At 34.3% G+C, this 26,801-nt stretch overlaps 1 protein-coding gene across 8 annotated transcripts in view; it reads right to left on the bottom strand.

The window, feature by feature from the left end:
- sky (skywalker) overlaps positions 1 to 26,801 on the bottom strand; it is a 76,859-nt gene that overhangs the window by 32,647 nt on the left and 17,411 nt on the right. For all 8 annotated transcript variants that reach the window (XM_053755607.2, XM_053755435.2, XM_053755267.2 and 5 more), the window contains exon 4: positions 9,157 to 9,361. In XM_053755607.2, coding sequence (XP_053611582.1) covers positions 9,157 to 9,361 — 205 coding nt within the window. The remainder of the gene's footprint in view (positions 1 to 9,156; positions 9,362 to 26,801) is intronic.

Genomic DNA, 26,801 nt, shown 5'->3' with positions numbered 1-26,801 from the left:
GACTTCTGAACGCAACTTAATGCATGTATGTGTTTGTAAGTTTATTTTTAGACAAAGACTTTTTATACAGGAGAACGCTATTGTGTTGGTCAAATCTTTAATTATACCTAAACGTTTGTAGAACAATGCTAATAATCTATTCTTAATAAATTGTGTACACTGACCAAACATTTATCAGTCGTGTCTTTATTAATTGTATAATATCCAACGAACTGAGTTATCCAAAATAGTCCCGAAACTCATAGTTCCGAAACTCGATAAACTCATTTAATTTGGGCCTTTGACGGAGTTTGGAAGTTTACGAACATGGCTAATCCTGTCTGACGTGCAGACACCAATTTATTATATCTGAGAGCCAACCTCGTTAAAACTTATGACAAATCTAAACTCTTCATGACCTATTTCCTCTTGATGAAAATGGCGCTGGAAGTGTTTTACCGAGTATTAACTACTAACAGTAAGTAGAGCACTCTAAGTAAAGCATTTTTAGCAACACAACCTTTTTAGGACCCGCCATAATGTTAACGATGCTGCGAAAAGAGTCATTTCAAGTATGATGATTTTCATTGAAACAAAAAATTGAAAGTAAACCAACATTTAATAAAAGAAAGGGCTTGCGAATATTAAAAGGGGATGGTAATTTCTATTTCTTACGCCGATATTACATTTTTCAATAAAGAAATATTTTTCCACTTAGACCCCATTGTCCGGTCAACGAATATTGCGTTACTGCTTTAGGGGTAAATTTATACTCGGACACGAAAAGAAACTTTTACGGCCGACGTGCCCTTTTGTTCCTTGAAAACTTGATTTAATTGAGTTCCGAACAAAAGATGAAAGAGATACGTTTTTGTGGCATAGCTCACTGGCTTGGATAATTTGATATTGTTTCAAATTAAAATGTGATACAGAGTGAAATATTAAATTCTTCTTGCATCAATATCTAATCACAGAATTGCAAAAGGCGTGGTGGCAGTAATTAATCTAGATGTTCTATTAACTAAGTAACATGTCACAGTACGGTAAGAATTATGTTCTAATTAAAACGTCTTTATTTAGAACTTTGTAGTTATTTATTTATCTAGATTTATTGCACATCTTTACAAGTCATGTGACAATAGGTGAAACTGAATGCTTAGCATCGTCTACAAGCTTTGTGATGATGTGAATGTATTCCCGTGTTTTAGTTAATTTTTATATGAGATTATATGAGATTGAATTATGATTATACCAACGCACATCTCTAAACCGATCATTCAACGAAGTTCTAAGACTTAGAGAAGCTCTAGAAATTCGTGTATTAATAAAATTACGAGTTAAGGGGATTTTTATCTATGTCACGTGTAGTCAAAGTGCTATAAGTATTTATTGGGATTACTGCTATGATTGTCGTATTCAACGTAACGCGTCACGAAACGTCACTCAGTATCTATACGATAGCATTGACGTAGGTATTTGTCGTGTCATCTTATCACCAGTTGCCATACGTGCCAATATTAGCATTCTTCGATTCAGATGATCTTTGCCAAGTTCGATTCGTTGAACAGTGCAGCGGTCTGTTCACCTTTACAGAGACTCAAGGACAATTGCCAATGACTACAAAATAATAGTCTACGAACATTCGTAGCTTCGTAACCCCAGAGCTACGATTTCCGCAATTACAACGATTAGTACAATACAACTCAAAGATATTGTTACGAGGCAACTATTATGATTGAAAACTCAATATTTTTTTTGCCATGGATGGATTTCATGTCATAAAATTTTTCCAATAATAAAAATGCAATATCAATTATCGCTGTAACGTTAAAGCCCATATGTATCAATAATTCTGACCTCAGTATCGCAGAAACTAGATCATAAGTGAAAGTCCTTGCACCTAGGTGGGCGGGTGAGGCCGACCACATAAGAGACAATGACTCACGACAATGTGAAGTATTGATGATGCAGCTGCGAACGAAGATATAAATAGGCCTTCGATTGATAACGATCAGACATTACAAATCAACCAAGGGGAAATACATTTTTATTTATAAACTAGCGGTCCGCCCCGGTTTCGCTTTGGTAAAACCATAAATAACAAGTAGCCTATATGTCCTGAAGGTTTCGCCTATTGCTAAATTTCACCAATCAGCAGTTTTTGAGTTTATTCATTACAAACGTCAGTATGGTAAATAGCAACTACAATAATACAATTTACTTATACTAATTCATAGCAATATTCTATATTTTTCGAAATAAAATAATATTGTTTGTTATTGGTCAGTCAGCGAAAAACAATTCGGTTCTTGGTGAGAAAAACGACGAATTGATCAAACGAACTTGTTCACGTTACTACAATACAACTCAAAAAGTGATCTCAAAACAATCTAAGTTTATTAAATTAATAACGTCAAGGGATAATATCCGAACTAGTCCCAAACTACGTGTACAGATAACTAAGCAATAGTTACATTATTAGAAAAGACAGAGTCCAAATTGTAAGAAACTCTGCACATTCAAAAGTAAGATATTTGATATTATTTTATTATGCTAGCAATAAAACAATACATTGTGATCCGAGCCACAAACAGTAAGATGCTGCAACTGAGATAATAAAAAATAATAATACAAAATAAAAACTAAAAGGGAAGATGCAGGAGACGGCGATGGGTCAATAGATGCACATAATGATACAGGTGCTGATGTCGTAATTGATCGATCGGACACGTGGGTTGAGGCTGTAAACAAGGCTGCCATTCGCGGTACCAATGATGCTCGTAAAATTAGCTTTGATGTATAGCTGTCCCAGGTGATACGTTCGAAGTGGAATGTGTGACGTATACACGAAGGTATTTTAAGCTGTTTGCGATTCAATTGCTTGCAGAAATTGATTCTAGTAGGTATACATTGTAGGTATACATATTAACACTTGGTTTCCATTAAACCTTATTTACATTCATACGTAAATTTATAAATAAAAATTGTAAAACTTGATTATCAAAATGCGATTACTGTTATTAAAATTTGAAAAGCACGCGATCTTAATCAACTGATTGGTTATTTTGTTATGGTTTAAAACTAATTCATGCCGATTGCTTTTCGTTAAATACGTTCAATGTCAATGAAAAAATAGCAACAAACTTTCGTTATTTTAAATTATTTTAATATTTAATCTTTCCTAGACTTTCTTCTTTATGGGATGCTATTGTGGTGTTCTAATATTTGCTAAATATTTGTTTTACAAAAGATTTTAATAAAAAATGGTAAGCCTTTCTGGCATGATAGGTTTACACTGTTTAAATTAATTTCTGTCGGCATTTCTTTTCAACAGTGGTCGTTCCTAATCACAAGTTTGTTTTGTAATTTGTACCTAGTTATTTGAGAAATTTTATATAATTTAGAATTGGACCTAAAATGTGCCTAATTTCTGAAATACATACTGTACTTTGACATATTATTGGAGGCCTAAAAAATTAATACGAAAATAGATGAGTCAAAATACAAATGCAGGCTAGACACGGTGGCTCAGAAATTCAGAGCACAGCAATAAGAATGCTCAACGTGAAACGGGTCGGGAGCGGTGACCTACATTCCTGTAACTACGCCCAGAGGATCGGGGTTAAACCTCTCGTGGGCTCAAACGCAACACTGTCTTCGGAAAATCCATTGGTTTACAGCTATAATAAACTGGGATGAGACGAGATAAGTTATGCAATATGCTTGGCAATTTAGTTTTATGCGACAGGTAAAACCCTAGCTCGAAGATGATAAAAATTTAAAATCTTTGTAATGGATAGAATGTAAGAATTGGGTTTGGGGTGTGATCGTAAGTCTGCCGAATTTCAAATAATAAACAACATAGTTAAGTTGACAAATGTTGTAGACATATCTTTATGTAAAATTCAACTAAGAGAAAGGACTATAACTAGGGATTCTTTAGCAACCTGTTACTATTTGTTTTTCACCAATAAGCTTACTATTCAGCTAAACACGGCATTCGTGATTTGGTTCTTTGGCTATGTCTTCTGCGTAAGAGATAAAGACGTGATACCATATCTATATATTTAAGTGTAGAGAAACACGTAAGAAGTGGTAAGACATTTTATAGATAAAAATTTTACGTGTTCTCCGATAAATACATAATGGTTTAGAATTGCTACTTTTTATGAAACTTTTATGAAATAAAGCGCTAAACTTCTAAAGTAACAAAGAAAGCTACGTGAAGAACGCTGAGCCAAGAATCTTCAAGGGCCATTAGGGGTTCGTTATAACTTGACCTAAATTAACGTCACGATAACGCGCCACGGCGTCTAGAGGTTTTATCTGCATATCTATCTCGGACATAAAAGAGAAAATTGTAATATGTGAGATCCCCACTGATATTGACAGTCTGATCACGTCTCTCGCTGTTTCATAAAAGTGTGGATGCTATAGAATAAATAAATATCTGATTCAGTCAATACCAATAAAAAATATATAGACGTCGACGTTGCTGAATGAAAATAAACCTATATCTTTTCCTGTCGGTTGACTGGAAGAGATCCCTCCATGGGATAAGTTTCTCGTTGCCCAAATGCCCGCTTTAGTTTCTTTGTGTTTTCGAAATAAAGTTATATCAAACAAACAAACCATACCTAATTTAGATCTCATCGAATGTGTTGCAATTACTGGTGTCAAAATGTATTAATATTTTAATTATAGAATACCGCCATATAGCGGCAGTAATCTAGTGAACTAAATTATCAACTGGTATGAAGGTTTCTTCACGATTTTTTCCTTCACCAGAAGAACCATAGTGGTAGAACCAGACTTTCAAATCGATCTACAAACGAATACCCAACTGATTGAGCCAGATAAAACATATGTCGTCAAAGTTACTGAATGAGATGGTAATTTAAATAAAACAAAACAAGAAATGCCTGATCCTGACACGGATACCCACAGCTCCATCGATCGAACGTCAGTGCCCGAAATAGCAGAAAGTTTAGCCCGTGTGGCGTCTGTGTAAATTTTAAGACCACGTCTGGTTTCGTGGAGAAAAACATTGTTGAAGTCTGTAAAAAAGCCAAAGCAATTTTTTTGTCGCTGAAACAAAGTTTTCGCCTATGTATGAGTGAGAATTTTTTTTTTCCTTTTCTTTTATAAAAAAAAAACAACTTTTGGGTATTGCAGTAGTCGGACGATAAGTCTTTAGAAACAAAAAAAACAGACAATGAGAGATAAATATGTCAAGGGAAAATAATATAAGAGATTTGCGTGAGTAGGTGTGTCAACCTAGGTCTGAATCGTATCATGTGATACACTGTAGGCGAGTAATAAGGGTTTATTGTGATGACAACTACAGTATATGGAACATGCTAGTAATAACACTATTATTACAGACCATTTCAAGATACGATATCAAATAACCCTAGGAGCAATATCTCTGAATCACAGTTCTTAGCTGCGTTTAAAGTCTTTAGTGTTATATTTTCTAAACGTTTACAGTCCTAACTAATATATAGATGAATTAACCTTGCTTTATTATAGCACAAGTTTAACTGGTGATAGGCTACAAGTAGCTCGTATGAAAATGGAAATGCGTCGACCTCAACGGCAATTAAATCTCGTGACATGAAACCATAAACGCGTGATCATTTTACTGAATGTAATAACGATAAATTCTGTTGAAATCAAAGACAATCTATAAAGCACCGTATAAAGAAAGCACCATTTTTACAATAACACTTAGAGGAGTTACAGACTACAAAAATAAAAACGAGCCTTTACGCAGTTTCGTGTCTAAATGCCACCCAAGTAAATTCCATTCGCCTATTTACTTCAGAACTTCAAGAATTATTTGCAATAGAAATGAAAATCAATTGAATCCCTCTGTATTTGTTTCCATTTGTGAGGTTTTAAACATTTATCTATCTCTTATTTAATTTCCCGTCATCGTAGCTTATAATAAACAGGAATAAAAGACGAATTTTTCAGAAGCAAATTTAACGTCATCATTAACTAAAATTAAATCAACGTAACTAAAATTAAAGGTACTTTTAAAATAAAGTGGCGTTCAGGGAAAATTTAACGACCGATGAGCAATTTAAGAAAATGGACACATGCCTACTTTAATGGGAGCTTTTAGTTGCCGAGGAGAATTCTCGTCATTTTAAGGAAATCTTTTCACATTTATCTGACGTATTGCCACGGAAAAGGAAGGTTGGTTCCACTCCAGTGATCGTGAAACACGAACAAACAACATGTAATGAGGATTTCATTCAAGACTAGCTTTTTGTGTCGCCCTATCGACCTTTGTCCGATTTAATGGAATTGGGTCTCGTTTTTGTCAAGTATAAACATATAAGATCGTAGTTTGACTCTACTGAATCTGATTTATTTTACGTCCTAATACTAAATATATATTAAATAAATTAGAACAGTAGTTATCACAATCTTCATAACCAATGTTTAATCGACTATGAAGCTACGAACAGAAATTTGGTTTGGTACACCATTAACCCCTTTAATTTAGGAAGTAAAGAAAACGACACAGTGTATTGTATTCATAAGATAATCTAGATATTAATTATAAACATCATACAAAATTAAAGTACATCAGAAAAATAGAAGATCAAAAAGTCTGCTGGAAAATTGTTTCTATTGAACGAATGACACACAAAAGATGACGATTGACATAAAAAAACGTTAGTAAAATGTATAGCGTAGAATTATAGGTAATAAAATTAAGCAATTTGGATTTCGAACACACCGATACCACCAATGGGCGACGATCTTCGAATCAATACGAGTGGCACTGGCTAGAAGCCAACTATTAAAACACAGACCTGACTTTATATCGATCACATGAGCCCGCGCTGATTTTTTTTCCGCGAAATCAGCAAGTGCTCAGCAAGGTTCATTGATTTCAATTGGCATTTTCTAATTAAATGTAGATTGACCCCGCTTTATTGATTTTTTATTTGGTGAATTTTAAATGACAGTACAGTTTCCTGCTTTTATTTAAAATTTAATAGGGGTAACCTTGTTAACTTCTATTGTAACATATTTTATATTATCTATCATGGGAAAACATTATAAGCCCAGTACGAAGATGCTGGAAAATATCAATTAAGCACTGGGCATCTTAAAATAGGAGGATAATATATTTAATACAACTTTAGATATCGGTTTCTAATAAGACCGAGACGTCAAAAAGTTTATCGCTGCTGAAACATTTTAAAAGTCCAATGTCACATAATTTTACATTCAAAAATTATCGCAACGTCATTGGCACTAAAATCGGTAATGAAACGTTATTTTATATGAATATGATAACTGATATTTACGACGTGAGCATATCATCGATAAAACTATTTATGACCAGCATTTTTTTTTTCCATGGTGGTTAATCTAAATTCTATTTCAACGATATTTTTGTGCTACCAAAACAAATGAGCAATAAGTTTTAGTAGCACAAACATAAATAATCTCTTAATAGATCAACATTTTGGATCTTCTTTTTTTTTTACATCGAACACTAATGGATTAGCTGGGAAAAAATAACTAAAAGAAAATTTTAAAATACTGGCAAGCATTTGCTAAACCCAGAGGACAAAGGTATCCCTAAGGAAATACATTGTGCTTAGTCCCGCGATATTTTATTGTCTAATATTAATGATGAATCACTTATTGTTACCGTGTGCAGTGACATAAACACCTGCAATAGCTTATTGTGTTACTATAAAATAGAATATTGTTAACACATGTACCAGATCGGGCAAATCTATAGAAAATATGATATTTTAAATGTCTTAAACGATAGTATATTCGAGCGAAACCTCCTATATAAATATCTTTATCGAAGCATTTATTCCAACAAAAAGGACAAAGTCAGACACGTTTAGATCTATCGGGAAAACAATTTCACTCTGTCGACTGCCTCTAACTAAATAGATGGAGCGACCATTAACAATACATAAAATCCAGTGACCCAAATAGAAATAGGCGATACGTCTCGTTTGTAAAAACAGATATCATATTGATCGCAAACATCTGGTCGCATTCCATTCAATTACACGAAAACGTGAGACGAGGGAAGCGAGACGTAGGAAATTGACAGCTACGACGGACGCAATGCAAATCTGTGGCCTGGCGTCGTCCATTTATCGTCCAATCTTCAAAATCCTGACAAGAACTAATTTGAATCATATCATAACGTGTGACGGTTCAATATAGATTCTGCTGAGATCCATCACCGGTATCATAGGAACGCAAGGAATACTAGATCATAACGCGAAGAGCTAGAGACTATATTCCTATTGGAAGAAGATAACGATTGAGATACAGACAGGAGAGACTGAGGCAATTTGCCTATTGCGCCGAGTTCAATTATCGCCCCCCCGCACTCATTACTGAATTAAGGCGAGAGCGACTTTAAATTTTGTGACGCCTCTGCTCTAGAATTGGGAGGATGTTTTATATAACCGGTTATTACCTGAATGAATTGAAATTAGTTGAATCCTTCCAAAATATACAATTACATAGTCTTTTATCATGTAGATAAAGATATGTCCCATATAAACCGCAAGCATATGTTTACATAGCTCGTATTTTTATATGAACCTATAAAATATATTTGCTAAGAATGATAAAGTTAAGATAATAACGTACGTTATTCATTAACCTGAAACACCTTTGTGATAAAAATAGGATTCTTTGTAAGCAAAATAATAAGAGCTTAAAACGATATCTTTGAGATGATAATACTCGTTTAATGAAGACAGATTTAGACTTCCGTTGCAAAATATGTTTTCTAAGAACTGATCCAAAATTTTAGACTTTTAATAAACCTAATGTATGTATAATATCCAGAGGAAATAATGTATACATATCAAGATTTTGTACTAGGATAATAAACATTGACATACATGTGGTTAAAGCATCATTGTATCAAAAAGAAGGTAAAATAAATAGGATGAAATGTGTCCTTATTATTTAACAGATGCGTAAACAAAATAAAAATAATGATAATTCAGTCAAGTTTTGTAAACAAAAACACTTATTTATAAACCAATGATAAAATAATAATTGTATTAAAATTAACTCCGTACCCGACTAAAGACGAGTTACCTATGGACCAGAAGCTAAAACCATAAAGGAAGTAAAAACCGCTAAAATATGTAAAGCACTCACCAGGCATGAAGTGCAGCAACGCAGCGGTGATGGGGTAGAGACTGGGGCTGTAGGTGATGTCAGGACAAGCGTAGCCGAGGACGGAGACGACCCTGTCAGCGACAGCTCGGCCTTTGCGCGTTAGGTGGTAACCGAGACAGTGGGTCGCCTCTACGAAGGGTGGGAGCATGATCGGCTTGTCCGGCAACTCCACTGTACCGAACACCTGATGAGAGAAAGAGAAGATAATTTAGTAAACAAAAATAACAAGAAGCAGATTTATGAAAACATGGTATACAGTACTAGAACACATCGATTGTTATATTGTCATTCTAAACGCGTATTTAATAGCAAATAGAGCAGTGGAATTTAAGGAGCTGTTGGCTATAAATACTGATCTCTCAAACGATAAAATTATTTAGATAAAAATAACAGCCGTAAGTTGGCTGTGAGCTAATTGATTTTACGTTAGACAATAGAAATTATCCACAGCAAAAATAAGTCCTGGCATCAAACAGACAGATAAATTAACTAAAGGGAGAAAAATTTAAGAATCTTTTGAAATACATTAGCCGGATTGTTCTGACGAGGATGCTCGAAGAATATGTGAATACGCTTGGTAAACACATAAATTTGTTATCCAATTTGCTATGGACATTTCGCGGGTTGAACCGTGATTATCCACTTTGCCAGCAAGGCCGGCTGCTCGCCCAGGCCTTACAATACATAACGCTACTATCATATTACATATCAATGCGTGACTTGTACATGTCTCTACGCCAAAAATAGTCAACTAGATTTATTTAGACCAATTGAAATGATTTCTCATTTGTTTTCTGACCTTTCAGTTCTGTTTATTCTAAATAATAAAGAGTTACGAATACAATGTGTATGTTGATCCAGACATCCCACGTCATGAGTGTTCGGCCATCGAAAGAGCTCACTCCAACTAATACGATATCTATCAAGATATCGTGTACGGCGTTAGCCCCAGAAAATCCATCGAAAATAACTCAAAGAGAATTTATCGGAGTTGCGTAAGCGCGATAGTGTTTCAAAACAAAATTTAGATTAAAGCCAAGTATTGATATTGATATTAAAATAATACATTTTAATTATATAATTACATATGCAAAGAAGCATACGAATTTATTTGATCAAACGTAGGTTATTGACAGAACAACATCGTGAATGCAGGTAGCCCTGCACACCTTTAGGTTTCACAAGATGGTATTTACTTGAGCCGATGTTTCAGACCAAGATCAAACATTTTATATTGCATATTAGCGATTGACTTTATAGGGTATTAAGATTGATAGATACGCTTCATTGTACACGCATGTAAAGCATGTGTGAAAAGACGATAATTATGCTCTTTTAGCAAACGGTGCAATTAATATAATCAGTTAATCTTGAAAGAATATAGGTAGGGTAAAATGCAGATAAAATGAAAAGAAGATAAACATGTATTAGATTAGCAAGTTTATCTGGCCATTACATGGTCAATGCACATGCCTTCTCAACAGACAATTCAAGTACTTATCAGTAAGCAGACGGCTGGCGGTTAGCAACAAAAGCATGAGTTTACAATTCCAGTGTATTTAGGCAACGCGGGAGTCAACGACCGTGACCAATATTTGTGTATCGGACGGACGACAAATAACGTGAGATACCGCCAATAAAAATCGGTTGTAACCAAAAAATATTAGATTCAACGCATGACAGTTTCTATATATGTAAACTTCTTTCAATTCGCTCCCTAATTCGCAAGGAAAGATAAGATATAAAGAGATCTGTCAAATCAATTGAAAGAAATTAAAAAGATAGAAGATATATCATAAAAGAGGTAAACAAAACTACCTACACCCAGTAAATGTAAACCAAGTAGCAACTGTGTGCAAATGGAAAAATACAACATTTTCGCATGAAAATATAAAAATCTTGAAACTAAATAACCACAAAGTCAAACAAATATCAGTCAGTTAAGCAAACTGTAGTCAGTGAGTTTGGTAAATAGCATGGTTTAAGTAAACAATTTGTACGGCGACTGGCCGCATAGTGAATAAGTAGATGTATTTTCCCATATTGTGACAGACAAGAAGACAATGAATTCAAATGGCCTTGAATAATGAGCGTTTGTTTTCAACCAGTTACATTTACATGGGACATATCTGCCATCTAGCCTAGCTAAATTGTTTAGTCATGTAGCAGATGGTATATATTAATATACAAATACTGACTATATCCTATACCACAGGGTTGTATAAAAGATAGACGTGATGCAGAAGCAGTCTTTATTGTCATCACACGCTTCGTATGATCAAGGACATGTTCCTATCGACCAAGAGAAGGCACATGGTGGGATTACTTCTGAAAAGTACCATTGTGAAATTATAAACTCAAATGATTATGCTCTAACAGGACAGATTTTCTTAAGAGTTCTGCTCAGTTAAGTGTCAGTAAAACTATAAAATACAGAACTAATAAATGGAAAATAATGTGAAACGCTGAAGCGATTCGACGCGCATTCAATTCATTGGACATTTCAAACACGTACGCACCATCCGGGCCTATCGAGTGAACCAAGCATATTCCTCACTTTTGGTTACATCCACGTTTCCAAGCAAGTTGATTCTTGATTCTGTTTAGTTTAGAGTGAACTGAATCTTAAGTTGAGTTGATGATCTTAAGATGAGTGAATACATTGCGGAAATCAAATTGTACTGTTAAAAATATTAAAGGCGAATGTAGTTATAAACTCAACGATCGCAAAATTTAAGTATCGGTCGTAAATATTAATGCTACATTAAAGCATCCAATGAATAGTACAGTTGTACATTGCAATTATTGTAACGATTTAGCAGCAATAATTTTGCTTCATGAGTTGGAATATAAATAGTATCAATACGCAAACAAGTTATTTGGATAGATTAAAAGAAATTACAAACTAAACAGAGATTTGCAAAAGTCAGTTCATTCATCCAAATACCTCATACACAAATTAAAAAGGAAGATGATGTAAAAGATAAACTATAGATAGAGCATCGTAATATGTGTGTCGAACATCATTAGTGAAGTGTGAAAGAAACCATCGACGCACGAATAGACGAGCAAAACGAGAACAGCAGCGTTGAGAAAAAAGTCGCTCGCGCATCGTATACTGGTTCTCGCGTGCAGCCACGCCCCCTGCGCGCGCGTCCTTCACTCAGTCAAGGCCGCCCACGCTTAGAACAACCAAACCTGCTTCAGTTGCCTGTTGTTTATAAACGAAGCCTCCAAACCTGTTCCATATTTATTGGCACGTGGTTGCTTTATATTTTTTTTACGACGGAAAATTAACTAAGGTTTTATTTTATTATCACACATAACAGATTACAGCTATCTAAACAACATATACAAAACAAGGATTTATAAACTAGTAAGTAGATATAGTAGGTTAGTATTTGTTATATAAAATTATGTGATAAATCAATGAAAATATTATATAATGAAATGTTGCATTAGAAATACAAGATATTACGTAACGTAACTGATTTATGTAAGTAATGAGATGACATTATTACACATGTTGAAGTAAAGATAAGTAATATCAGTCAGTATCATAATATACAACGTAGACATATGAAAAGATGGGAAAGAGAGCGAGATAAAATATATGATTTAGATATAAATGAAACGAAAGAAGAGAGTAGAAAGATAGACATTGAAATTAAGTAGCCAACAAAACAGCCGGCATCCGAAAACAAGATTAAAACAGACACCGCAACAGTGTTTCTTGGCAATTGTTCGGGCGCGTCTAATAACAAATCGGACGTAAATATAAACAACGCATTCGTATTTGTGGTTCGTTCGCACGATTGAGGTCGTGGTGACTGGGCCCCTCGAACCTTTTGAGAAAATAAGTACTTGATATACTGTACACTTACGTGTAAAAATAATTTTACGTATGGTGTAGATGGTACTGTCAGTGGCGTTGTGGTGTTTATAAGAAATATTAAGTCGAAACGCTAAAATATGAGCTCGATATGACGTTTTCGTTATAATTCAGTTCTAATCTAACATCGTGCATTTGCATATAACCTTCACGTTAGACATTAATGTAATCTAGATGCAGTGCTTTCAGCACATGAGTTGATTGTAGTTAAAGGTCAAAATGTAGGTAATTTATTATTTGAATGCAAGTATGAGCTGTGGAATCATACGGATAAAACAATGAAAACACGAGATCACGTGAGCCGCTCCGGACTATGTACAGGAGAATGACAATAGGCACGTGCGCCCACGCAGCGCTAAGGCCCTAATTAGTAAAGAGACAAACCCCGACGCGACCTCTTGCCACCGACAATCAACGCTAAATTGAATAAAGTAGGCCGACAAAAACCAAATTGCAAATTTGTTGCAGTTTTATATGTGTGATGAGTGGCGTTGTTTATACTTTGTGTAATTCAATAATATCCATAGTTTACGTCGTTTTGTTGTTCACCAAGTGAGAGATTACCAAGTCTATTCCATCGCAGAGGATATCAATAATGCAGGAAACAACAATAACAAATACAAAGAAGAAAAATTGAATATGTAAATGAACTCTTAGAGTAATACAAGTTTCCCTATATGAAACTGAATAAATAAACAGGAGGCTTCTATTATTCTTTGTTGCAAATAAGATCGATGATACTATTTTCGGCGGAGCAAATTCACAAGGCAGATTCCGTCGGAAATAGCTATGTGTTTTACCATCACACTGAGCGCTGTAAATCTTTCGCGGTTGAGAGTCGATTGTGAAAAACACTCCTGTTATTTGCAAGGTCGAATGAAGTGAAAATACGTGAGACACTTAGAAAAAAACATTGTTGATAATAATGAAGTAAATGATAATTAAGAATGAAATGGAGTAATGAACACTTAACATTAACAAACGGAGCGCACATACGCGTTCACGTTACGTATGTAAATACAAAAAAATATGTTAATTATAACCAACGAAGTACAGCTCAGATATGTCGTGAGGGTTATTTGCATAAAGACAGTAATGAGAATTCATATATACAGAAGTGGAATGATGCATACCGCTTGGCGACGAACAAAATTTCTGCATACAACAAAGTGAATATATTGCAAACGTAATTATATAAATAAATCATATATATACGTACTTATATATAAACTATGATTGATATTATTGCCCAAAGATTGTAGTTGTAGTACAGTATTGTAGGCAAATTCCACTGTTCCACTTAGATTTATCGTAACAATATAATTAGACAAGTGTTGCTTATATCTAGAGAGACAATTTCCATATCATCCGTGTCTGTAAACACAAGTGATAACCCCACTCGTGTTTACTGTACCTATTTTGATTGATAATGTGATATTCACAGCATGACCTGAGGCTATCGCGAAGCTGGTAACTAAAATATGTTCCTTTGGTTAAGATTATACTTGTATAATTAAATTTTGTTGTTCAGCTTATTTTTAACAAATTCGTCATTGTTTTGGTTGTATTAGGCGATTTCAATTTGTTATTATTTTGAACTCTTTGTGTGTCGATTATGTAACGTAAAGTAAGTCCATGTGCTTTGATATGTTTATTGATATTTATTTAAGTGTATCATACATTGATATAAAAAATAGTATTCTCTACTAGTTCTAACCACATCTTGTCAGGAGCCTCTTTAAGTAGCTGAGTCAATACAGTACCTTAATCTATATTAGATCTATCAGCATTGGCATATTCCATTCATTTAATTTCAAAACTTTCCCAAAGCTGTTTTCTTGGTTCACATTCGTTTCTGAGCGAATGTTGTTTAAAATATTGGCAATGGTGGCCGCGATAACGCTAGAAATAGCCCGACCTAATAAAGGAAACGCCGCATAGGTACATTACGCAACACTTGCTTTGCTCCGATGCGGATGTGAACGAGACGTGATCATTGCACAATACCTTCGTGTAGTTGCACTTACTTCTAGACGCAATTTGTGATATAGATGTTAGTCTTCAGAGGATGAATATTATACTGAAACAATCTTAGAAGTATTATCCTCCTTTTGCAAATATGTAATATTTTATTGATGAATTTGAGACAATGTTTATGATTATTTCATAAAGGTTATTTAACGCGATACAAATTATATTGTAGAAAAGTTACTAAGTAGATGTTGATACAGAAATCATCGCTGACATTGATTGAGCTATCATGATACGCAACACAAACGACATACATATGGTGTATATGATACACAAAGACAAATCACTACAATGCAGTAAATATCTTGCAAACGTATACATTGTCATCCAATAAACAAGCGACAATCTGAGGGACCCCACCAGATAACACTCGAAACGGTGACCCCTTGGAGTCCGAGGAAACAGTACCATTAATTATGATCATTTGACACGAGAGCACTGAACGCTGGGTCCGAAGCTCTAAAAGGGGTTATTAAACTAATAAAAGGTCCTGATCTTTAAGGATATTTATTGGGTGAGTCGCGAGTGGTTTGTAAACGTACGAACGTATTGCGTCTATAGATAGGGCCTGCTGAACTCGAAGGACTTTGTATAGTAGCATAGACTGTAAATACTGGCTATAAGTAAATTAATGACGTCAAGAGATGATGTGTTGCACCCAAAGTTGAAATAAAGAGTTCTGATTTTGGACTAAAATAGATTGCCCAAATGAAAATGAGACATGTTAGCTCTGTCACTGTTGTAATTCCTTTACGCTCATTCTCATGATTTGGTTTGTCATTTTGTAATTTCTTCCACATTGCTTTTATGAGATGTGTACAATTCCATTCAACACGGGTATCAGCAAACGCCAATTCATCTACCTCGCCAATTCATCTAACTTGGATTTCGTCCATCCAAGTTGTAATACTCATAAAAATTAACATTTTTGTTAGTTTCGTAGGTCCACAAAGAAACGCTTCAAATTAGATATCGTTCATATATTGCTCTATATGGTCTGGTTTTAAGTGTTTGTTTAACACGTGTGCACTAAAACCTATATTAAGGATTCTACTGTCAGGAAATAAAATTCATAAAATATTATAGCACAGCCGTGCTCCGACATCATTATTAGGAAACCGATTAATAATAACAATTAGACAAATGTCGTGGCGATAAGCCAATGAGAGTTGCGCATTTGAAGCTGGTGGAATATTTCTGTAACTAATCGTGTTGGGTTAGGTCAGTTTTGTGTTTAATTGGCTTTCATCCATGATTATCACATAGGATTCAGGATCATAAAAGTATCAAAGACTCGTGATCTTGATTTTGTTTTGACGCCAGTCGATGGTTGCGGCCAATCCAATGTACGTATATTGCTTAGATTTAACGTAAGTCGTGAGCCGGTAAAGATGATTATTTGCTCCCAATCAAGATGAGACCAAAGGAATTAAAACCTATAACAATAAAAAAAACTAAGTAATGTACTTCGTCGATTGGCCGAAACATTAGCACAATGTGTAGAGTAAGATGTCCTACATACTACTAATTGATCTGAATTTGAAGTTTCATTGACATAAAATGATATTGCGGGAAGATTTTCATAATTTTGATGTATGATGATGACATAAGTTTACTACTTTTGAAAACTCAATAAGTTAGCGAAAAAACGTTCGAACAATTACTTGTTATTTGCTTAACAGTGAACTATTAATAGTATATTATATTACCCATTGTAATGTACGCCACTACTACTTAAAGTACATACATTGTAACTAATGAAAGTTGTTTGAGGAATGTGTTAGTCACAATATTAATTTATTATTGTTTCACAATTAAAATTCACACTATCTAGTAGTCAACATGTCTAATGTTAGTCTAATGGGAAATATAGTGAAGTATAATAATGTCTAGAAACAAAGTACAATAATGCCAATTTTAAAAATACTAGTATAAAAAATAAAAATCTAAATATAGTGACTTTTGTGGAAATCCGGCTAAAATAATATAACTTGTGGTTCAAATATCTGCAAAAGTGTTGACTGAGGTAAATATAAAAATCTTTTCATTGCCAATTATCGTATAAATGGAATTAACGCCAAGCCAAATTAGCCCTAATATAGCTTAGTTTAGTGTTAAAATTAGCAAACCTTCTGATATTATTTGATATTATTGATTAAATAATAGTACGTTATGATAGAAGCGTGTAAACATTAACTGAGCTGGATTTAGCATTTATACTAAACCAGAGTATGTAAGAAAGAGAGAGACAATAGGTATATTAAGTTGAGACACAACAACATTCGCTACAACATTCACACATTTGACTTTATAGTCAAATGTGTGAATGTTGTAGCGAAGAATCGACCAGAACAGGAATAAATATTTGAATATTTAGGAAACCTTTGACGGTAAAATTTTCATGAAGGTAACAAATAGGATAAAAGAGCAGTACTCGTATCTTCTCGACATAAGGGGCAAAAATTTAAAAAGTCGCATTAAAATATCACCTACTGGATACAAGAAAAACAATTTTCGATATACGCCGAGGCGGCGTATTCGAGAGTGCTTATTTATATTACGCATAAATATAGCGTCATTTTCTAATCTTGAGTGCTTTTCATTACGTAAAAAGATGAAGAAACCTAAGGTCTAAACCAATATAACTTGTCAGCATTTTCGACTCGAAAATAAGAAGAAAACTGATGAATATCGTTAGATCATTATAGTGAGATTGAGATGATGATGACGTTTTGACGGACGTGACGACCATGTCACGTAGTATTGTTTACCATTGTAATGCCAAAGCTGCCCCACAAGGGGTTTTTAAACTTAAACTTGTGCTGAAGCACTCGACACACAAGAATTTGGCCGAATTTTCGAATGTAAAAAAGCGTACATATTACATGCATTTTATCACTATATTTGTGGAACCGTAACTATACGAATAGTTAGGAATTATTTCGATCTTTATGAAATACACTTCCCTCATTGGTGATCGCAAATGGGTTCTTCAATATTACATAAACACTGAGTTCTTCAAGAGTCTACTTTCTTAAAAAGTCACCAATGCCTAGTATATAATAGGGTCCATAGCTAGTGTCCATGAGCAGCGGTGCTTGCTTACAGTCGGGTGATCGTTATGAATTTATCAAAAATCCACATACGCATTAGAGCTAGAACATCAAATAAGTAATACAAACTGATCATAGTTCAAGTTTTAGTACAAAAGTAATTACAAAAGTTACACAGTCGCATAGCTGCGCATACAACGTTTATCTCGGTATTTACATATATGGATTGGCCTACTTTTGAAGCCAAGAAAAACTTACATTCACACAGGTGCGAGTATTACAAACTATGTTTGTAAGTACAAGTCTCACATTTATTATATTTAAACAAATATTGCTACGAACTTTCAATTTGTCAGCCATGCCATAATGTTTGTTTGTTTCTAAACTGCAGCAACACACAGCACAAAGAAAACACATATAAAGAATGCAGAAAAAAGAGACGCGTACAAATACAACGCTTATCCATAGGGGAATTTCTTCCAATCAATCAAGTGTTTGAAAGTAAATAAATAAAAGAAAAAGTATAAGGTAGGTCAAGTAAGGTAAAAGTAAAGTAAGATCTCCCTCGTCTTAGAGCAAGGTACAGTCACCCGCATGTTAAGTCACCTTGCATGAAACTATGCGGCGGCAAACGCAGCAAATTGAGTAAGTAGATAAAAGCTTTTTATTTCAAAATTCCAACGGAAGCCAGGTAGGAAATTAATTATACAATAAAATTATATGACTGCTTTAACAAGATAACCACAGTAATTTAAAAGATATTTGCAACGGTACTACTATTGGCTTGTATGCGCGCGCGCATGGGCGCAGTTAGGCGCAGCGCAAATCGGCGCAATTATATGCGATTGCGCAAATCTGATTGGGACGGCACGATTTGCGGTCGTGAGCCACAAGACCGGCAGACCTGTTTGACACTTATCCATCAGGATTTACTTAAACATTTTAATTTTATTGGAACTATTAAACAATTTAACCAACCTGTTTTGTTCATGACCACCTGTCATGTTCAGAATTAGGGGGTTTCAACTCCCAAGAGGCGCCCGTAATTTCCGTTCCATCTCCTCAATTCCCCTATGTTAATGGATATCCACAAATTTATTATCATATATAGGAATTTCCATATGGTACCATCATGATATAACAAAATATATGTCATAATATTAACAAAATATGAAGATGCAGAAATGGCAATGCAGTAGGCAAAAATGTAATACAGCCAGATAATAAAAAAAATCAGAACTATGGTCTTAATCAATCAAGACACGTCATAAAGATCATTATATTAAACAATATTAAGTACGTGAAAATTTTCCCTTTAAATAATTGTTTTGTTTGAAGAGAAATTTTTGCAATTTTTATACTTTAACATTTCATCAGACAAATCCGAATAAAAGACTAAGACTAATTCGTGTAAATTTTACATGAAGATTAAGTTCCCAATTTGACCACAAATTAAGGGAACCTAAAATTAAATGGAATTCCCTGGACAATCTTGTCAGGAGAGTAAGCACCTGCGCGGCGGAAACTGGGTTAATAGCTCCATGTAACTTTATCTGACACTGAGAGATCTTTGCTGAGAATGAGATTAAACTTCACCAGCGTGAATATTTACATCAACTTTTTGGAATTAAGCTGATCCAGAAGGATCTCGAAAAACAAAATTGAATGTTAATTTGTAATGCTTTTTAACACAAAATTTGCAAATCTTACAACAAGCTACTTTAACAATAAGATAATGAATAATTAAGCTAAAGTAATGCTTAAATGTCGTAGAGTAATGCTTAAATAACAAAATCTATCTCATTCAGTTGGAATTTTTACATAAATGGTATCCGATTATTCAATTCCATTTAAACATCTCCAGTAAACTTTGCGTGAATGAATAACAAACATCCGACTTTCGCATATACATACAATATCCGGGGCTTCGTTCCCGCGGGAATTTCGGGACAAAAAAGTGCCCTATGTGTTATTCCAGGTTATATTCTGTCCGTGTACCAAATTTCATAACAATCCGTCGAGTATTTTACTGAAGAGATAAGACCTCTATATGATGAGTTCATTTTGATGAAGTTTTTAGGTTATAACATTTCGAAATACGTCGAGAATGTGCAACCGTGTTGACGTTAGTTAGACAAAGATAAGATCACAAGATAGGACCGCCTTGCTGTTTGACTACCACTTCCTGAGAATTGAATGGTTGGTCATAACCGGTCTAAGGCTCAACGTTCACTGAAACTTGTTATGTAAATTAAATAACATTTAAAACTGTTTGCAAAAATATATAGTTGTTTTGATAGAGTTTGATTGTCTATTTGTCAACATTATCATCATCTATCTATGTATCTCATAAATGTGTGCAACTCGAAAATATCCAAACTAAAAATGTATAAGTATTTTTTGACCTTCTTTCAAGTCAAAAACTTTTGGATTGAGGTGATTTTTGGTGTAGAGAGTGATAATCTGAGAGATAGAAAATTAACATAGGTTTTTTAACGCGGGCGGAGTTGTAGGCAATAGCAAGTATAATAACAAAACCCTGTTGAGTTTTCGGAAGAGAGAAGCTTTTGTCTGAGAGCATTTCAGAACACGGTCGCACTTTGTACTAACAAAAAATGGGAAAAAGTCTGAATAAAAAAATATTATAATAATAATATTTTTTTATTCAGAATAATAATATTTTTTTATTCAGACTTTTGCCCATTTAAGAAATAATAATTTCTTAAATGAAATTTTCTTGTAAAGCGAGGAATGGAAAAGCTAGGCCCTAAAATAAAGTGTTAAAATGGAAAACGAAAACCAAAAGAAACTCTCGGCTTTGACGTTTTATGAGGAAGAAAGACAATACGCTCAGACTAAAGAGACACTAAAAACTAGTTATTAACAGTCTTTATTGAAGTACCTGATTAATACAAATTAAACTTAGAAAGTGGAGAGATAGCCTAAATCAATTGGCGCAATCTCAAAGTCCAACCGGAACAAATTACAGCACGCAAGGACGCGACACTCAGACCGTGGAATTGTACCTATCACGTGCGGAACACTTCCGAATGAAATAAGTTCTTTACGAAAATGTCATTTGTGACACAAGCTTTTATTATCGTCAGATAGATCTTATTGCATTCAATGTGTGACAAAAAAATCGTTACCGTAGTAAACCGTTGAGGAGTTTCCTAGTCTTGGGCTGTTCCTGGGTACTAATATATTATACTAGATGTTGCCTGAGGCTTCGCTCCCGTGGGAATTTTGAGATAAAATATAGCCTATAGCAATCTTGGATAATGTACCTTTCTAATGGTGAATTTTTGAAATCGGTTCGGTAGTTTCGGAGATTACCTTACCTCTTTATAATAATAGTATAGATAAGTCTGTGGGTCATTCTAGTCATAATAATGCATTGTAGTCCAAACTAAACGTGTGTACAAAATTTCAGCTCAATCAGTAGAAGATATCTATCTGCTTCAAAATGAATTGAGTTGCAAGATTCCACCCGAATACATAGGGCCATAATGACAAAGTTACATTGCAAGTTAAATAAAAGCTTGTAAAAAAGGATATGATCATATGATAGGAGCAAAAACAGCTCTTCTAGCTTAACAGTTCTTTGATGATGAAATTTTTGTAAACGCAGAATACAAAACGATAATCTAACTAAGATAAATGAACCACACTGAACGGACTACAATAAGCATTAAGCTTGTATCTTGGGTCCAATGGAAAGAAACGCCAAAACAGGCATAAAACTTCTAGGACCACAGACAAATATCTGAGACTACAAGTGAAAATATTTGCCCGCACCGCAATCGAACCTAGGATCATCGGTGATAATATCATTAGTTTTTACTTGCTAAATAGGATAAAATGTATCACACAGACATTTACAAACATCATAAACGCGTATATGTCGACCCTCTATAGTTCTAGATGATTCTATTAACAGCTAACGATATGTCCGAGAATGTATTAATTGGACCCGCAATATTATTTTATCACTTACTCGTACATATTGCCTTTGTCTAGACTAGATCGAACAAGGTGAGCAACCTGAATAGCTGGATATATAGCAGATAAACGAATATCATATAATATACTAATACACTATGTTGTTGTATGTAATATATAATATACTATGTTCTCTCAGAAACGGAGATTTTATTTCTCACACCTGATCTTATCGTTTCGTCGGATCTTTAACATTAAGGACTACAATGAGATAAGAGGATAACTCACTTTGTCACAAAAAGAAAAGTACACGTGATAATCACATCATCAACATAGACAATGCAGAACATTCGGAAAAATTTAAAAACCAGACCGCTTACGTTTACAGACTAATAAATACCACAAAACATATAGAAAGTTATATAAAAATTAAATATTCGCGTTCTTATTGGTGGGTAGGTACTATGTACTATGAGTAGCACGTGACCACAATGCAAGTACAAGAAGGTGGGAACAGCGGTGATTCTATTTCGGTGCTGGCTCGCAGCCAGCCGGATTTACCTATGTAAGTCAATTTAATTCAAGTAATAAGATTTTTTCGAGCGGTTACACGAGTATTACAACGTAAATATTTATCAAATGAGTCTTTGTTTAGATAGCATCTCATCATCATTAACAGCCATTAAAACTGCTAGGGCACAGGCCTTTACGGCTTCCGAAGCACGGAGGAGCTCAATATAATATTTTTTTGGTTACCCATCCAATGACCGACCATTGTGAGTGTCTCAGCCGCCGCTATCACAAGCCGAGCGCGCTAACCACTGCGTCATTGAGCTCCTCAGATATAACAGTGGCCATAATTTGATGTGACATTTAATTATTAAAATGATATAGATCAAGAAATATTTGATTTATGCGTGATTCGTAAATCTCAAGACAATGTAAACATTATGATAATTACGAAAAAAATGTAAGGGGATTAACCGTAACAGAACGATGACAGTAAAAGCACAAAGGTAGCTATATGTTGTGGCTGACAGATTTCAAAAGTTACAACATTATTAACAGCTAAGTCTATATAGAGTAATAAAATATACTGCGAAAATCCGAAAATTGTATAAGAAACTAGTACATCTACTATATTATCTAAGCTACTTCTAAAAAAAAAAAACGAAATATCTTCGTTTTGCTATTACTGTTGATAAAATAATATAAAATTTCGACATTCTTTCATTGAGAGTGTTTTAATACTGATACCGGTCTAATTTAAACACACAACGATATATTATTTTCAATTATTTTTGGCCATATACAGCAGTATACGGCCAAAAATAATTGAAAAGAAAATATCTAGAACGTTGCATAACAACGTTTTTGTATGACCAAACGACAATGAATGAAATGATAACCCAATTACTATACCACTCTAGTAATGAATTAAATAGAGTTTACATTCTTTTTAAATATTCAAATGTATCGTTTAATGAACTTTCTGGCGCCAGAAACAAATTTATTGTTACCGCTATTGTACCGTTATAATATCGTTAAATTTTAATTGCCGAACTGTACATTGACGGACTTATGTATAGAAAAGTCGTTAGAAACATTTCTTTATGGGAAAAGCATATATTCAAGTATATGCATTCCACGCGTATCTAGGCAAATTATTAATTTTGTAATACACAAAAAAAAACTAAAATTTCAAATGGACTCTCAGAAAAAAGACTGTGATTTTGTTTGTAGTAAATGTCCGTCGATAGACCATTTTAAATCCCACTATTTCTATCGTAACGTAAATATCTGAAAAATTTAATTAAAAGTTACAAAATATTTTCATATATTTTTTCTTCTACATAGAAGTTTGTTTCTCGTGTGCTAGTCGTTTTGTTTAAACCAATATTGAATTCATTAATTCACTACTTAGGTCACTACATATTCAGCTTTTGAATAAATTAACTAAGAAATCTGTAGACCATCAGACAAATCTCCTTGGGGTCTCAATTAGTAGTTTTAATAGAGCTCGGCCGTCCCTTGTAATCCTATTTGGCGTAATGAGATTGTGAGATGACTTACGCTGTACAAACGGTTACCATTTGTAACGAACGGTTTTCATTATTAATGAATAGCGAGTGGTCTATTAGACCGAAGATCGATGTGGACATGGAAACGCCCAGAAAAATAAAGCCTTGAAATCAATTGAGATTGCTTGTACACCGATACCTTTTAATTTCATTTCCGAGTGTTCTAATACTGGTGTCAGATTTTATAATAAGTCGCCAAGTGCAAGTATAAAAGTCTATATGATAGTAGATGACTTTTTGGGTACCTGAGTTAAAGGAACTATATACTATACATGAGTCGATGTAAAGTAAACAAAATCTAGTGACGCGAGTAGTATTCCAACCTAGGACCTTTCACTGGACCACCACCGCATCGATACAGCAGACATTGGTTGTAAATTGACAAATAAAATCAAACGAAATATTCAAACTCGCATTGGACCTAACTTTTATAATATAAACCCGTGTATAAACTTGAACACAAAATATAAATAGTGTCTCTACACAAATATTTTGTTTATTCAGTCCCGTACAGTCATTTCATATTTATGGACATGCCGGGTCGGGCGACGGGTATTCCGACCCTTTGGAGCTTATTGCAACACTTCAAAGTAGATCTAATTTGGACAGGGTCCTCTAAAAATGCCTAGTAAACAAAACATTGTGGAAGCAGGTCCGATTTATTTACTGCAGCCTCAAAAGAAGTAGAAGTAAAACTGTTTTTGTTTTAAGGATGGTTTAATGGTTTAATGGTTTTTTAATGGTTGCTAAATATCTTATAACCATGAAGGTATTGAATATACTCCTTTTCTCTGTCATAAGGTAAGATAAGACATCATCTTAGTAAACATCAACCAATTACCAAATCCTATAGCGAATGACATTTTTGAGTAGCAACGCCAAGATTGTAAATTGGCAGCAGACCAATGAAGTGTCACTCCCCTTTCGTGTTCTGTAGAATATTGTCAAAATTCTGACTCAGTGATAATGGAAGGTCACACGAGTCGAATAAATAAAAATAAGACTCCAAAAATTACACCAATGGTTTTTACAATTAATTAGTTCGAGCAGTGTTTGTCACGAGTTATTGAATCTGACTGAACCTTAACCATTATGCATGTTTTTTCGTAATTTACAAGATATGAGTTGTAACTGTACATGAAAAAACAGTCATTAATCCATTGCAACATAAGGAAAACAATATATAAGACCAGTGGAGTGATAAACTCGTTGTTAAGTCATGTGCCAGAACTGATTTATTATGATGAAATTTAATCGATGCATCATCCGTGATGTACCAGTGTGCATAGATGTTATTAGATTCGCGCCAGGAACCATAATGACAATACACATTCTAAACAAGATGAATTAGATAGATCAATTTCCGGGAACAGTCACCAGAGGAAAATTAATATCGGAGAAGAAAACGGGAAGCGGAGTCACCGTGCTAAGGTATGTGTTCTGAGAAGACCGGAATATTTGGCTTGGACTTCACCTTGGCTCGCCACGTGGCCTAAATGCCGGCCATTTTGACTCAGGCGCGAATTGGTCACTGCTAATAATTAATTAAGGAAAATGTCGACCATCTTCTTCATTTGCTTTCTTATCGTTAATTGTATTAGTTCTAAGAAAACTCTTCTTGAAACACTGAGTATTCAGTAATTTAGATGGATCTTTGAAATATATAGGTCGTGCTGCTAGGTCTAAATTGGCTAGCTCTTGACTGGATAAAACATATTATAACGAACATTACTTTTAACGAACATTACCTGACCAGAATAAAAATAATGGCAAATATAATAAGCGATATATAAAACAGACAAGTATATTAGATTGTTTTAACCGGTCAATATGAAAACTATGCGTCCATTTAGTCGGTATTTCCATTCTAATTTCAGATGCGGCTCGTGCCAAAACGCCTCTTGACGAAGATGTTCCGGTATTAATCATTACAGGACAATCCTAGTACCATCTTAAATAGGTAATGGAATCCAAATGTTCGGAACTTTTAGAAGATAAACATTTTGGATTAACTTGATGAGACACTGTTAAGTTTAGCTTGTAGAAAGAGTAAACAATAAAAAAAAGGTGTTGCACTCCGAGAGTGCCGGCAGAAGTGAAAACTTGAATATTAACGTTGTGCACTTTAGACGTCTTACGAATTTTCGATCAGGATCACGTGTCCTGATGCGACTTAAACATTTTTTACCCATTACAAAAAGTGCACAACGCCGCTAAAGAAGTTTTCACTTCACACTACTTGGAATACCCCACGGGTATTAAAATTGTAAATATTAGCAAAGTCCACAAATTTAACTTATATGTAGATACGCCAACAGATGAAGAAGGCAGAAAAATTATGTACAAAACTGTGTGCCATGGAAATGTGACGACGATAATTTTCAGAATTAAATTATGTAATGGCAATTAACACTGAATTTATTTCCGTTGTTTTAATTTTCAAACAATGAGGACAAATTATTTGTAAATTGATAAATAAATTATCGGAATTACATCGTCCACGTATCTATCAAAATCAATAACAAACCTGGAGAGTCAGTAGTGTGATAAATATCTATGACCCTACAGCGATTGTAACCACTGAACTAAATAGAAAGAAAACTAATGACACAGACAAGTACAATT

Source organism: Plodia interpunctella, chromosome 1 (genome assembly GCF_027563975.2).
Source record: "Plodia interpunctella isolate USDA-ARS_2022_Savannah chromosome 1, ilPloInte3.2, whole genome shotgun sequence".
Taxonomy (NCBI): domain Eukaryota; kingdom Metazoa; phylum Arthropoda; class Insecta; order Lepidoptera; family Pyralidae; genus Plodia; species Plodia interpunctella.
The sequence above is the reverse complement of the archived record's forward strand: the minus strand, read 5'-3'. Positions and strand labels throughout refer to the sequence as shown.